The 14249-nt window shown below is 40.5% G+C and overlaps 1 protein-coding gene across 5 annotated transcripts in view; it reads left to right on the plus strand.

Annotated features, from left to right (window-relative positions):
* SLC24A2 (solute carrier family 24 member 2) overlaps positions 1-3638 on the plus strand; it is a 107600-nt gene extending 103962 nt beyond the window's left edge. For all 5 annotated transcript variants that reach the window (XM_088156797.1, XM_088156798.1, XM_088156799.1 and 2 more), the window contains one exon: positions 1478-3638. In XM_088156797.1, the coding sequence (XP_088012923.1) occupies positions 1478-1727 (250 nt within the window). In that variant the 3' untranslated portion in view covers positions 1728-3638. The remainder of the gene's footprint in view (positions 1-1477) is intronic.
* The last annotated feature ends 10611 nt before the right edge of the window (positions 3639-14249 follow it).

Genomic DNA, 14249 nt, shown 5'->3' on the forward strand with positions numbered 1-14249 from the left:
CTGCTGTTGACAAGTGATTAATTTTTTTTCTATACCTGACAAGTCCCAAATTACAAACCAATTCTCTGTTAACAAAAAGGACTTTTTTTATAGCACTGACAATGTGAAGCTACATGAGATTGTGCAGAAATTTTCTATTTACACTTTGCTGCTTCATGGCAGCTCTAAGGTAATGATTTCTGGCATAATGTTGTAATCCAAATTCTTTTTTTTATTTTTTGAGACCAAGGTAGATCAGGTTCATAAGTAGCGTAAGCTATGCCTCAGTGTTTCAAAAATGTGCAGGAAATACACAGATAAATTCTGGTTTTGTTCCTACATTCCCATCTTCAACACAGGATGGAGGTACTGAGAATCATGTCCATACTTTCAATTTCTCCATCTTTGGTTGTTTCTTGCTATCACACACAAACAGAAGAACAGGTTTAGTCGTAGTTACAGTGCCAGGCAGCCTGGTTGTAGAAGAGATCATGGTTTTCACAGCTGAAAATATACCAGCAACTGCACAAAGGTACAAAAAAGGATCCTGAAGTTAGAATGTATAGTAAATATCTTTTTTACTTTATCTGTTAGCTAATGGCAGTACTTTAGACATAGTAGGAAAACTTGGCCACTTTTCTATTAATCCCAAAGCATTATTAAGTCTTTGAAATATCTATATGCTGCAAACCTGTAAAATACATGAAAACCATGTTCTCCAACTTGGAGTACAGAGGATGCATTACAAAATTATTTCTTTTTTTCAGTGCTTTCTTACTTTTTAAAAAATGTTTAATCTTCCTGATGATTGAAATGGTTTTGTCCTGCACCAATCTGTCACATTTACCAAGAAATGGCACAGTTGAGCTGCAGACTGGTGTAGTTAGTACTGCAGCTGTAATAAATTATTCTCTCCTGAGCTGCTTATTCGAAGTTTTAATGTTGTGAGCTTCTGACAACTCCATGCTTTCTAAGCCTGCTAAGCTCCAATCAGTGCCTTAAATATTTATTTCAGCTTGACATCTTGCAGAGGGATATTGTCTCCTTCCATGGCGTGAGAGATGAGAAATGCAATGACAGCAAACACAGAAATAGAAGTTAAGCTGAAGTTCAATTGAAGTTCACAGTTTAACAGAGGTTTATACAGTAAATGTGGACAAATATATTTAAGGGTGAAATTTTGTGGGCAGTGCCTTGCAGAGTGCTGGTTCTTCATGGCAAGAACATGTTTCTATGCAACTCACCCTCCTGTCAGGCAGGCTGTTAGAAGGAGTGCAAATAGCTTCTGCAGATGGTGTGAAATCTAGAAACAAATTAAAGGGGTTTTCCTCTTCACAGAGGAAGATGATTTGCCAGCCAAGGGAAATATAATTGGCCTCTTCCTGTTTCACTTTATGCAGGAAGCCTTTGGTTGTGTTTTGAATTGTCACCAGAAACTTCCCAGTGCGCCGTTCTGGACTTCTGCAATGTTTTAAATTAATTTTTCTGTTTCTTACAGCCTTCCTCTTCCATGGCTCCTGTATGCTGTGGTTAACAGCTTTGCCCCGGTGACAGTCAGCAGCAATGGTCTGTTCTGTGCGATTGTCCTCCTCTTCATCATGCTGCTCTTTGTCATCCTCTCCATTGCTTCCTGCAAGTGGAGGATGAATAAAATCCTGGGTTTCCTCATGTTTGGGCTTTATTTCGTGTTCCTGATTGTCAGTGTCCTTCTGGAGGACAAAGTGATCCAATGTCCTGTCTCCATCTAGCGGAAAGTGCTGTTTCTCGATCAAAAAAAAAAAAAAAAAAAAAAAAAGAAGAAAGAAAAACAAAACATATATATTTATTAAGGAAAAGATACATATGTCAAAACAAAACAGCAAAAAGAAACCACAGTGGAAAACTTCAGTGGGAACAACCCATGGATCTGTACATTTCCTCTTCCTCAATTTTAAAAGAGTGAAAGAAAGAAAAGGATACAAAGGGTCGATCTCAGAGCTGAAGAATGGCTGCTACTGGACAGTGCAGTTATGCCTGAAGGGCTGAGTCCAGGTGCACCGAGGGTTTCTCTGCTGCAGAACATCCTCACTGCTCAGTGCTGGACACACTACGTACGCACGACAACAGTGGAAGTGACTGCTGCTCCTCTGCCCACGGCACCTACCCGCAGACTTCTCGCTCTCTAGGAGTATGCACAGACACACAGTGTGCTCAGTTCTTAAAGCTCTCCTCTTCTAAGGGGAATGCTGACATTAACTTTGTGGAGGCACCACCCCCCACACACCCTGGTACAGGATTTTTCCGATAACCTGCTGAAACTCCCAAGTGGAAAGCGTACACCGAGCAATGAGTCACAAACAGGGAAGGGCTTGTATGTCTCTTCATGTAAGTGGATTTATATGATGTGATTTCAGCAAAGCCAGGGAATTCATCAGTGTTTTGATCATCTGCATCATAGGTCTGTAAAGGCAATCAGCAGGATGTTAATGGTGGTTTTTTACATCTTGCAAAACTCTTCAGGTTCCAGAAACTCTATCTCTGGCACTGAAGGAGCCATGATGCCTGACCATTTTGTAACTGGTGCAGATTTTCATTGCATTCTCATGCAAAGACCAGAATGGGGATAATCTTTCTTCTCTAATAGCAACGCAGCATGCAGTGACATCATACAGCTATGTGAACACACCATTTTTTCTAATGCAGCAATATCAACAGTACCAATGGCTTTCAGATGCTGTTATGATTATGAGTTTGCCTTTTCATGCCAGAATAAAAAGGCTAATTTGCTTATGCATAGTATTTCATACAGAAAATAGAAGTAGTTATAAAGTGGCAGCCTAATTGCTAAGTGAATATATACTTTATGGGCTTTCACTATTACTTGGAGTGTAAGGACCTTCACAGCTACATATAGTTATTGCTGGAAGAGATCTCCAGCTGTTGTATAAAGCTGGGGCAGTTCACATTTGCTGTTATAAATCTTGAAACTAGGTAGTAGAAACACAATTTAAATACAGTGGAGCTGCAGGAAACTTACATGAAAATTCTTCAGTATTGCTGGAAGTGTACATGTCTAAAGAAACTCAGGAAGGAATGAAAATTCAACATCCTTTTTCTGAGATATTGAGAGAAGGAGAAGGTCCAAACCTGGAGAAAACAAAACAAAACAAAACAAAACAAAACAACAAAAAAAAAAAAAAAAAAGCCAAGAAGGGAGAAAGCAACTAATGTTCATTTTTTTAAAAATGAGAGGACTGGAATGAATGTTAAGAAATTATTTCAGATAATCATCATCTGTTTGTTCAAGTCTTTTGTGCAATTAAGAGTTCATGAAGTTTCAGTGCATTTCTGTGACCTGTTTCAGCATTGTTTTATATGTGTATTGTGCTCACTATGGCAATGCCATTCTCACATTTGTGTAACAGAAGGCTCAGCACATATTGTCTTGTCTGTTTTTCTCTGCTCCACACTGTTTGTTTCTCGTTCATCCCCTTTGTCCTTTACTGTTTTCCTGTTACATGTGTTTGTGTGTAGTGGTGTGTGGTTAGAAAGTAAGGACTTGACAGAAAACAATGGTAGAGAAAACAGTACAAAATTAATATTAGGAATATTAATATTATGTGATATCATGAAGAAAACAGTGAGATGTTGATGAAATAAAGGAAGGATACTAGGAGTTACAATGTCTGCTACTCATATATTGTCCTAAGTCCTAGCTACATATGGAATCAGTATTTGATCTTAATCATACAACAAGCAACATCTCTTACTTCTTAGTGCTTTTTAGAGTGAGCTTCTCACATTGAGAGCAAAAACTTGTCTTTGTATTCAAGATCCTTCACTGGTGCAGAATCTCTACCTGTCTTAACAACAGTGCTGCCCATCTCTAAGATTTGTTCCTGCGATGTAAAGGTGGGTGTATATACATAACTGTGGTGCCCTCTACTGACAGAACAGCCACCTAAAGCAAATCTATAACCCAAATTCTGACCTCAGCTGAAACGGGTGTCCCAAATACGGAGCTGACTCCATAGTACAGTCTATTCCAGAGGAGTCACCAAATGCTTTTGTCTCTGATGACAGTGCTCAAAACAGGCAATCCTTTCCCAAGTAAGCAGAATCAGACATAGCACGGATCTAAAGGAAGGGCCATGTATGAGGGCACTTACAAAATACTGCAATGCCCAGATTCACTGATCAGACATTTCAAATGGAGAAACCAGATCAGAGTCCAATCTCTGTTTAGTACGCTACTTTTTTTATTTCTTCGTCTTTTTTCGCTTAATACCATCATGGTGTAACAACTCCCACACTGGAATAGGAAAACTCCTACCTGACCTTCAGAGCTCTAAGAGCACTCTGGTGAACTCAGGGCATCAGCAGCAAAGACTGCTGCCCCACTGAGAGCAGGTAGGGAGTAGAGAGTAACTGGCATCAACAGCTTATAGGAAGACCTTTATGTGTACCATTAAGGGCTGGTATGCTGTAATGGCATTTCTATACTGTCTTAAAATGTGTCTCATTTCTTTCCCATGTCTCTTTGTCCCTATCACATATATCTCTTGGAAGGTATTAAAAATAACCTTTTCCCCTCCAAAATAAGACACTTGATGGCTCCACTGCCTTGTATATGTTGGGCAGATCATTTTTCAAAAGGCTGAATAACTGTGGTACCTCAGATCTAGAGGTAATAGGACCGATTTCAATTGTGTGGTGCTTTCAGTGAAGGCTGTGAACCATGTTTGTACTTGCCAAGGCACCTTTCTACTGCAGGGGTAAACTGTTCGTGGATAGTTGGATGCTGATGTGCTCTTTGATTACAAGACAACAGCTCTGCCGGCTGATAGGAAAAAAGAGGAGTGGGATGCAGGGAGAAGCTTAGTCCCTTATGATGTACAGAAGGAATTCAATCTTAAACTGGAATGCTGAGAGGACAGCTGCTCCAACCCAGTAACTGGATGTCAGTGAGTTGCCCAGGCTCAATGCTGCCAGAAATGCACACAGTTGTTACAATATTCCTGGTTTACAATCTCAGCAAATTTACCAGCATAAAGTGTTTCTCATTGTTCATAATTATTTCAGCGTGGGATCATGAACTCTTCTCAACATTGCACACCTAGAAGCCAAAGTTCAGTTTCTATTTTCTTCAGCCAGAGTTCTGAATGACTCACTAGGGATCAGTCCCTCACACTGCCCAAATTTTGCAGTGAGCTGATTGGAGTTGAAAGCCTCTTCCACCTGCCTGCATGCTTATGCTCACTTGCTCAATTGATACTGCTGTCTGCATAATCCTTATGAAGTATAAATGAATAATTAATAGAAAAATTGGCATTATGATAAAGACCCTGTTCTAGCTTAGCATTTTCAGGACACCAGTTTGGCAACATAGCAAGATAAGAATGCCATTTCAGATTAAATAACCAACCCTCTGTGGCACCATAATCTCTGAATGGAATCAATGTTGAATTTTTGGAAGGGATTTCTGGTAGCATTTGAATAGGATCATGGTTCAGATTGTAGCCAGTTTTAAAGGTTTTCTGCACTAACTTCATTGGAAGTAAATATGAGAATGGGCCCCAATAAATACCACTGGAGTTCTAAAACTGTTCCCTGCAGAAGCCACCCTGGTCACAATTTGGTAAAAGCCATAAAGTGTGATTAAAAGTGTGGTGAAGATTCTCTCCTTAAGAACTAAATGTAGACATGGAAAAATCTTTCAGCAAAGCTCTATGTATTTTAAATTAACTATTTTACTGAAAGCTAGTGCTTTCTTATAGTGCAGACAGGCTCTTGTGTCTGTATGCTTCTGCTTATATATCCAGTTGATGTGGCTGACTGCATAAACTTCATGAGGCATAAAGCACAGTGGGTGACAAGCAATCTTATCTAGGTGTCATTTGTTTGTAATGGCAATGAACCTACCATATAATTTCCACATATACTACTCTAAAGTAGTTTATGGTCACTGTCACTCATGGTACTGTTGTGTGTGGATATGAAGGTCCACAAAGTGATAAGTTAAACATGTAGTTAATCCAAGTACTGTGAAAAAATAGATGCTTAGAAATATTACTAACGTTTGGGTGTTTTTTAAGGGATTATTTCTCTGGTTGTCTTTTACTTCATTACATATTTTGCAAAAAAAAAGGGGATATTCAATGTTTTTTTAATTATTATTCCTTCAGCAGTAATCCTTTAAAATAGCATCTTGTGGTCCATATAACTTATGTTCTGAGTCAAGTATGAGTCTGTATCAGATGGTTTTCTTTATTTATAACAAGGAAATAATCCCTTGTCTAAGAACTGGCCCGATGAAATACAGAAGAATTCTGCCGTTAACATGGACAAGATAGAGACTTTTATCTTAGGTTCCCATATTTCCTAATTGCAGTTACATAACAAACCTAATTGTCCTGAGAGCTATGTACAAAGAGATAAATTACATTAACTTGTATTCGTGGAAACATTTTTACGTCTTGTAAATAACAATGACACAACTAACTGAAAAAAGGCTTTGAGCAGGTGATTCTCTTTTTTATGCTATTCCCAGAAAGTTAAATTGAAGAATTTGCACCTGTAAAAATACTTGCAGAAAGTGATTTTGAGATTATCAAATGGGATAGTTTGCACTCAACACTGTGGAGAAGAATCCTGCTCCAGTCCTCCAACAGCCATGGGTTTCATTCCTGGTTGGTGTTAAAATTATCCTTCTTGGGTCTGTTGCCATCAGTTACAGGAATATCGGTATTGAGATATCCATAGTTTCCATTGGAACTGGGGAGAGTCACTTCCAGATGCACTTCCAGTGCACCTGTCAAACACTGCAGTCATATGTGGCTCACAGCCCTGTAGTTCAGACAGGCCATCCTGTAGGTGTGCAGTGTGTTGCTGGGTGTCAGTGTATCCTGTAGGATAGCAGTGTGTTGCTGGGTGTCAGTGTATCCTGTAGGTCTGCAGTGTGTTGCTGGGTGTCAGTGTATCCTGTAGGTCTGCAGTGTGTTGCTGGGTGTCAGTGTATCCTGTAGGATAGCAGTGTGTTGCAGGGTGTCAGTGTGCAGCATCCCAGGACTTGTGGCTAAATGCCTAAATGTCCGAAATGGCTGCAGATAGTTCCAGCCTTCCCCTGCCCCTGCTCCTGCCTGGCCGGATGCAAGCCGTGTCTTCTCCAGAAGTCTTGTCATCACATTGGCATGGCACTGAGCCCAGGCTCCAGCCAGCCAGGCACACGTCAGCCCCAGCCTAGAAGCCATGTAATCCCTTGGAGTGTGGGTAGACCAGACACATAATTGGCCGTGTCGTTCCTACATGAGCCATAAGTGAAACAGCCCAGGACAAGACTGAGTCATTCAAGATTGGTACATGAACTGTACATTCATGTAGATTTTTTGTAAATTCACCACTCATCAAACGAAACCAATCCCAACAACAAAATCTGTACACGTTTTTAAAGATCGTGCACTTTACTATTTTAGTTTTATTTTTATTTTATGTCACATAGTTGTCTTAATGCAAAAAGAAGCCATAAAAAACCCAGAAGACTAGTATGGGGTTTCTAAGTAAGGGGATCATTAATTTTAAAGTAAACAATCAATTCCATGTCTCTGTTTAAGGTATAATGTCAAATACTGACAAATAAATGTACAGCAAAGCAGGATGTGGTTTTGCCTTAGTGATGCTGTGAGTAAGTCGGGGGAGTTTGCTCCTCATCCTCTTGAGTTTTCCTGTGGGGCTGTACAAAATGCTGCACACTATCTTTGGAGTAGGGACTCAATCCTGCTACCCATGTTCACCCCAGGAGAAGGAATAAAATGCTTGCAGAGTCAGGCCCAATGAAGCAATTAAATCATTCTGCTACTCTGATGTTTTCTCCCACTCAGATCACAGTAAAGGAAGCTCCTTATGTTTTAGGAAGTTTATAAGAGATGAGTTGCTTCTGTCAGTTTTTCAAAAAAGTTTTCAGGGTCAGGTTATCCAATAGAAATCAATTATTTATTTTAATCCCTTGTCAAAATTAAGTAATGCCAAAGGATTTCACTTGGTTTTATGTTCATTTCCATTATCAAGATCTCTGTTGCAGTTTCAATTTTGCAGTCCTGACTCTGGGGAATTGATTTACATCAAATAAAATTATTTCTGTCACTTAAGATGGCAAGATGAGGACATGGTATTGCGATGTGAAAATAGTAGTGTGTTATAGTTGACAATCAGATGCTATTTTTGTAATAAAGCCTTTTTAGCATGTTTGTTTCACTTTGTAGTTTTCATACTCTTATCATCCCTCAGTTTCAGCCAATTGTAAGAAAAATCTGAAGTCCCCCATCTTTACTCATTTCAAACTTTAAAAGTAAAAATACACTGTCATGTATTTTTTGTTTTGCAAGTCCAGGCAACTCTCTGGAAATTCCTGTTTTTCTCATGTGTTTAAGTGTATGGATCATAATTCACTAGATGATACTCTTGTATGTCTGAATCAGTATATTCTCTGTGAATATAAGTTTGTATATAGTATGAAAGTTACCTTTATTTGTACATAGGCTCTTGGAAATAATCCCTTCTATCAAGGTCCTACTTCACTATCTACAGAATGTTTCACTGTGGCGTGTACACTTTCTCACCTTACCACATTAATACAGAGTTCTTAATATAAATCACTTAATGTAACTGAGTTGTCTAAGTATGAATAACAATAACAACAATAAATACTACTAAAAAGACTAAAGAGTGTGTCAATTTGCTCAGTATCTTTTGTCTTAATGGTCTTGGGCTTGCTGTTACTCAGAAAATAGTTATGTTATCGACCTTCTCTGGGTTGAGTGATGATCTTCATCATCATCATCATCATTACTGGTGTTCAAGCTGCACTGCTTCTTGCCTCTTGCCCAGTGCTACCTTCTGTGTATACACAGAATAAGGAAATTGCCTGTCTTTCAGTGGGCTTAAAATTTTGTTAGACAAGGGTATTTCATTTGCAGCCCAATGTGAATCCAAACTACCTGGAGCTGTGTATGTCGGGAGCTCTGCCATTTCGTTCAGGATCAAATTCCCTTGCATTTCTTTACTGATATGTTTGATCACAAGATGTTTTGAATACTGTTCTTTACTTTGACACCTTGTTTAATTTCCAGGCTGCACAGTCTGTTCTTGCCAGCTAGGCTTTTTCCTTTTTTTTTTTAAGTCTGTCCTTGGGTGAATGATGCATTTAAATAAAAGAATGATCTTCAATAAATTACAGTAAAAGAAAGTCAAAAATTCTAAAATTTTCCCATAATCAACCAAAATTTACATCTTCACAAGTTACAAAGCATTGCATTGCACATAGACATTATTATTTAGTATTTGTTCTATAGTAGCCCCAGGAAGTCATCCTCCCCAATGAATTAAGGTGTTTTTTGTGAGGTATCCTGCCAACACTGAAGGTGTGAGCTCAGTAGACGTTTTTCATTCATCTTTAATCTTACTCAAGCCTTAAAATTTTAGATTGGAAACAAAAGAAATTTGCAGATAGCCTAGGAGCTGAGAATGGTGATTGTCCTGAAACATTCATGCCTGCCCGAACAACAAAAAACAACAAGGTCAAACACATCCTACAACAACCAAAGTTGGTGTAAGCTCCAAGTCAGAGAGACACGTGGAATGTTTCAAACTTTAGGTTGAAGATAGAGTGTTTGTAAAAAGACATTTAGGCTTTATCTGAGAAGTAAACATGCATACATTCACACACAGGTGTTCATAGTTTCGCTCTGTGGGTGTGTGTTTTCTTACCTTCCTGCTTGCTAACATTTGATCCCTTCCTCAACTGCAGTGACTTTTGTCAAGTGGAGTATTTTAAATCCTTCAGTACCACAGCAGGCCTTGATGGTATATGACTGAGTTGAGCAGAGATAAAAGAGAAACATTACATATCCACCACAATCCTGCCTGGGAGAATGAAGGCAAGTTGCCTTATTATGTGTCCACAAGCAAGTGCTTCACTGCCTTACCTGTAGTGCTGAAAAAAACATTCACTAACACTTTTTCCTTTACAAACAGTTGCATTTGGAGTGTTTATTGACAAGGACAAAAGCAATGTGTATGTTAAAACTGAGTTTGAACTTTTCTTCCCTGGAAAGACTTCAGAATTTCCCTTTAAAACAAGGAATTTTTTCTCTGTCAACACATATCTCAGAGAAATAAACATTTCTGCCAGAAACTTGCAAAGAGTACAGAAAGCTAGACTGCAGATTTTAGCCCTGAAGAGATTTTTTTTTATCCCTTTGTCTCTTATTTATGCAAATTTTCACATCATAGTTTGAGCAACATATATATTTTGTGGACAAGAGGGCAGTTTTTGGATGATGCATTAGTAGCAATTAATTGTAAATCTACAGTATTGCTTCTGAAGCATCAAACCCAAACCGAACCATTTATTTCTAGCTACATATGAGGATAGTCAGAGAAGTTACCAGCATGCTTCAAGTTTAAAGCACTCCAAATAGGATGTTTGAACAACAATTAATGAAACTTAGAATGAACAAGAGGTGTCCCACAAACCTTTGGGTTGCTTGCAAACACTTTTTGTCTGTCCACCAGCAATAATGAGCAAATACTGGCCCTCACCTACAACTTTCCACTAATTGGTGCTAAAAATGTGAAACTGCATGTGCTGTTTCTGCTGTGTTGGAGGATTGCCTGCAGTGGGGCTGTGTCAGAGCTGAAGAGCAGGTCTGGCTTGGGCTTGCTGTCTGAGGCAGAGGAGGCAGAGGAGGAAGTGGGGGGAGAGGTGTTTGTGGGCACTGTCTGGCGTGGGAGAACATGCCTCCTCACCAGACCTTGCCCGTGACACTGTGATCCAGACAGCAGGGCAGGAGGGAAGACTACGAGAAAAACTGACATAAAAATCAGTTACAATTTGTGTCTAAAAGGACATGTAACAGATGGTTTTCCCTCCTGCCTCTCGGCAGCCCAGTGTAATTCTGTAAAATGAAGGAATACAGCCCTGAGTAACATCCTCCAGGAGACACTGTGTAAGCAGGGAGGTTGGACTCGATGATGCCTTCCAACCTTACAAATTCAGTGATTCTGTGAATGGTTCAGTGCACTATGGTAACAGGGAAAAAATGTTCCCACTGCCCGCTCCTCACCCCCACTTATTACCCATTCCTTGTTACTAACTATTATGAAGGAAAAGGGAAACTATTCCCAGAATTGTCAAATTCCCTGTGAAGATCTGGGCCTGCTCTTGTCATGTACTGCCTGCCTGCCTGCTTGCCTGCCTGCCTCGATACCATGCCATATTTGCCTCTCACAGCAGCGACCAACTCTTGCCCATTTGGTAGCTGGATTTTTCAAGACTAGGAGATTGTAGTCTGATCCTCTGGAGCTAGGGCATACTGCTAGCCAAAACTGGCTCTAAAGAGTTTCACTAAAGTTCACAAAACATGGGACTATTGAAGAAAAATCAGTTTGAGTGTTGGAAACATCAGCTTGTTCCAGGCTAATGTGCTGTAGAATTCAGCATTTATGCCTCAGTCAAAAGCATCAGTAAACCCATTTTCTGTTATACTATATAATGAAGTTTTGAAAATTTATTCCCTAAAATTCCTTTTACTTTCCACTCAGAAGAACAACTATCAGCAAAGCTTTTACCAGAAACTGACTGAAAACAGAAATTCCTAAAGGTTCATGATTGCTAATATGCAATCTTTCCAAAAAAGAAATTTCCTAGACAACTTTTCTCCACCATTATAATCTGTCCTGCTAAAAACATATTTAAAAGATGCGAGGGTGTTGTCCTGAGAAGAGCTGGGACAAGCATGGCAGAGCCAAATCTTCCCTGTCCTCAGGCCTGTTTTTACTGCCCTGGCTCCCTCGACACTCCTTTCGTCTCTGTTCCTCACACTGCCAAGCATCCAAAATAATTTCTGTCGCAAATGGTGCCCCAGCAAGGGGAGGCAAGTGATGCCCGAAGGGAAAGTCTCAGGCCTTTTGATGCATCATAAGGCTCAGGCAGCAGAAAGGACCCTCACTAGCAAGTAAACCCACAGCCCTGGAATGAAACAGCCATGATGTAACTCAGGTTCTTTCTTCGAGGCTTTGTTTTATGTATTCCTGGGATTTTTCACCTTTTCTCTCTTAGTTAGTATCTCAGTAAGTCATTTGTATTTTTGTAACCCATCACACCCCCGAGAGAAGTGTGGGTTTTGCTTACAGAAGAAAGCAGTGTAAGGGGCTAATACCCACACAATGCTCCTTCAGGTACACTGACAGCACTGGTGTCCTCCAGGCAAGTCCAGATTGTCCCAGCTGGCACCACAGCTGACACCACTTCTAGCTGTCTGTGGTATCACTTGGCAGCTAAACACGGAGTGGCAAGGTCAGCTGTACAGGCAACACCAGGCACCGTGGAAGGAGCAGAGAGAACTGGCAGAAGCAGGGCACCCTCAGTTGTTTCACAGTGGGTTTGTGGAAAGTGTGGGCACCGACACTGTACACGCACCCACTGCCTCACCTGCCCTGGTGAGCTCTACCATTCCTGCCTGCAGAAAGAAGTTTACTGGCATGAAGGTGCTTTGACACCCCTACCAGCATGTCTAGAGCTGCTAAAGTAACAGACCCCAACATGCACACCTTGTGAGCAGACATTTCTGGGAAAGGGCAAACAAAATAAAATCTCTTAGCCCCCAGGTCTGCCACAAAATCAGGCAGAGATGAGCACAGTGATCTCCCAGAGAAACACTAATCTTCCAGAATGTCAGGGGAGGTAGGTGGACTGAAACACAAACAGGTCATGTCCTCAGTCCATGGAAGGTGGCTTATCTGGATTAATAACTGGTACTGGCATGGTTGCTGAAGCTTTCATTTTCTTGGAATTACCTTAATAGCAAAGTGTCTGGTAGCAGGTGTGCTTGCGGACATTTGCAGGCAATTATGTCTGCTGACAAGGAGATATAATAAAACCCTTAATGCAGGAAGAGAGCAAGGCACAGCCAGGCAAGGACATTAAGCAGGGCAGTACATCTCATCGTGTCCTTTTTCTAAATATATACTTAGCATTACAGCAGCTGTTCTCCAGTCAAAACCCCTGCTGGCCTTCATTGCAACAAAAGCATCCTCCTCTGGGGTTGATTTCAATGCTGAATGTTGGAGAATAAGGGCAGTGACAGAGATGATAAAGAGTGCAGTAAATAGGTATTACATTTGCCAATACAGGGCAGGTGCCTAGACAAATCTCTAGGTTTCTCTAGGCTTCTGCACCAGTCCAAGGTACGATAAAGAGCAGCTGGGGTTGGATGGAACTTGGCCTTTCATCATGGCCCATGTAGGGAATGTCTTCCCACTTAACACTCCCATGGGGTGAATTTTCTCAGCCCCACCATATGCCTCTGAAGAGCTGCAGATTGTATTTTCCTTCTAGACTTGAGATTCAACAGATTTCCTTCTGTTCACTATGTGTTCTGGTTGCCATGCCAAATAATGGAGTGAATCCCATCATTTCCTGGGGAAGGGATGATGAAGGTCTCTGCTCCTCCAGGAGGGCTCTGGGTGAAAGCACACGTCTGCTCAACATTCCGAGCTACACAAACCTACTGTGCAACACGCAGCCTGCCAGCAGGCTGCAGGGAACAACTTGTCCAGATTGGCTGCATCTGAAGGCCTTGCTGAGTTTGATCTGTGGACCACCAATGAGTCAGCAGCAGAGTGAAAAATTTGATGTCTTTGGAAAGCTCATCAAGCTACAGAGAGGTAGAAAATACAAAGGAAAGAGGCTCTCTTTCTCTCTTTCTCCTATGGGGCTGTCTGGTTTTAATCTCAGTCAATACACAGCTAATTTGAAAGGAACAAAAAAACAGGAAAGTCAAATTCATATAGTTAATTTTTCTACTCTAAACTGTACTTCTTCCTCAATTTCTCATATATTGGGGGCAGAGTTAGTCTGAGAAATCTCTTTGGCACCGGAAAAAGCAGTCTAACCACAACCAGGTGAAATCAAGTGAGTGTATTTAAATCGGCCTTTCTGTGCAATTCAGAGACAGTATCTGGGCCTGAATTTGTTGCCTGGAAGTTTGGCTTTGCATGCTAATGTGGAGGCATTGTCACCAAAACTGTGACTCTGGCAGAACAATCATGTTTTTATTAGGCTGATAGCATTTTTCAACCATAAAAATCAAATGCTGCTGGAAACCTCTATATATTTCATTTTTCAGGGCAACGTACGGTAAATAGCAGAGCTTCTTCTGCCAAAACAGGTTTGAGGTAGGGGACTTCGTTGGAAATTATACAACTTCTAATATTTTTTAATTTAACTTTAGTCA

Source organism: Sturnus vulgaris, chromosome Z, assembly GCF_052056855.1.
Source record: "Sturnus vulgaris isolate bStuVul1 chromosome Z, bStuVul1.hap1, whole genome shotgun sequence".
Lineage (NCBI taxonomy): Eukaryota > Metazoa > Chordata > Aves > Passeriformes > Sturnidae > Sturnus > Sturnus vulgaris.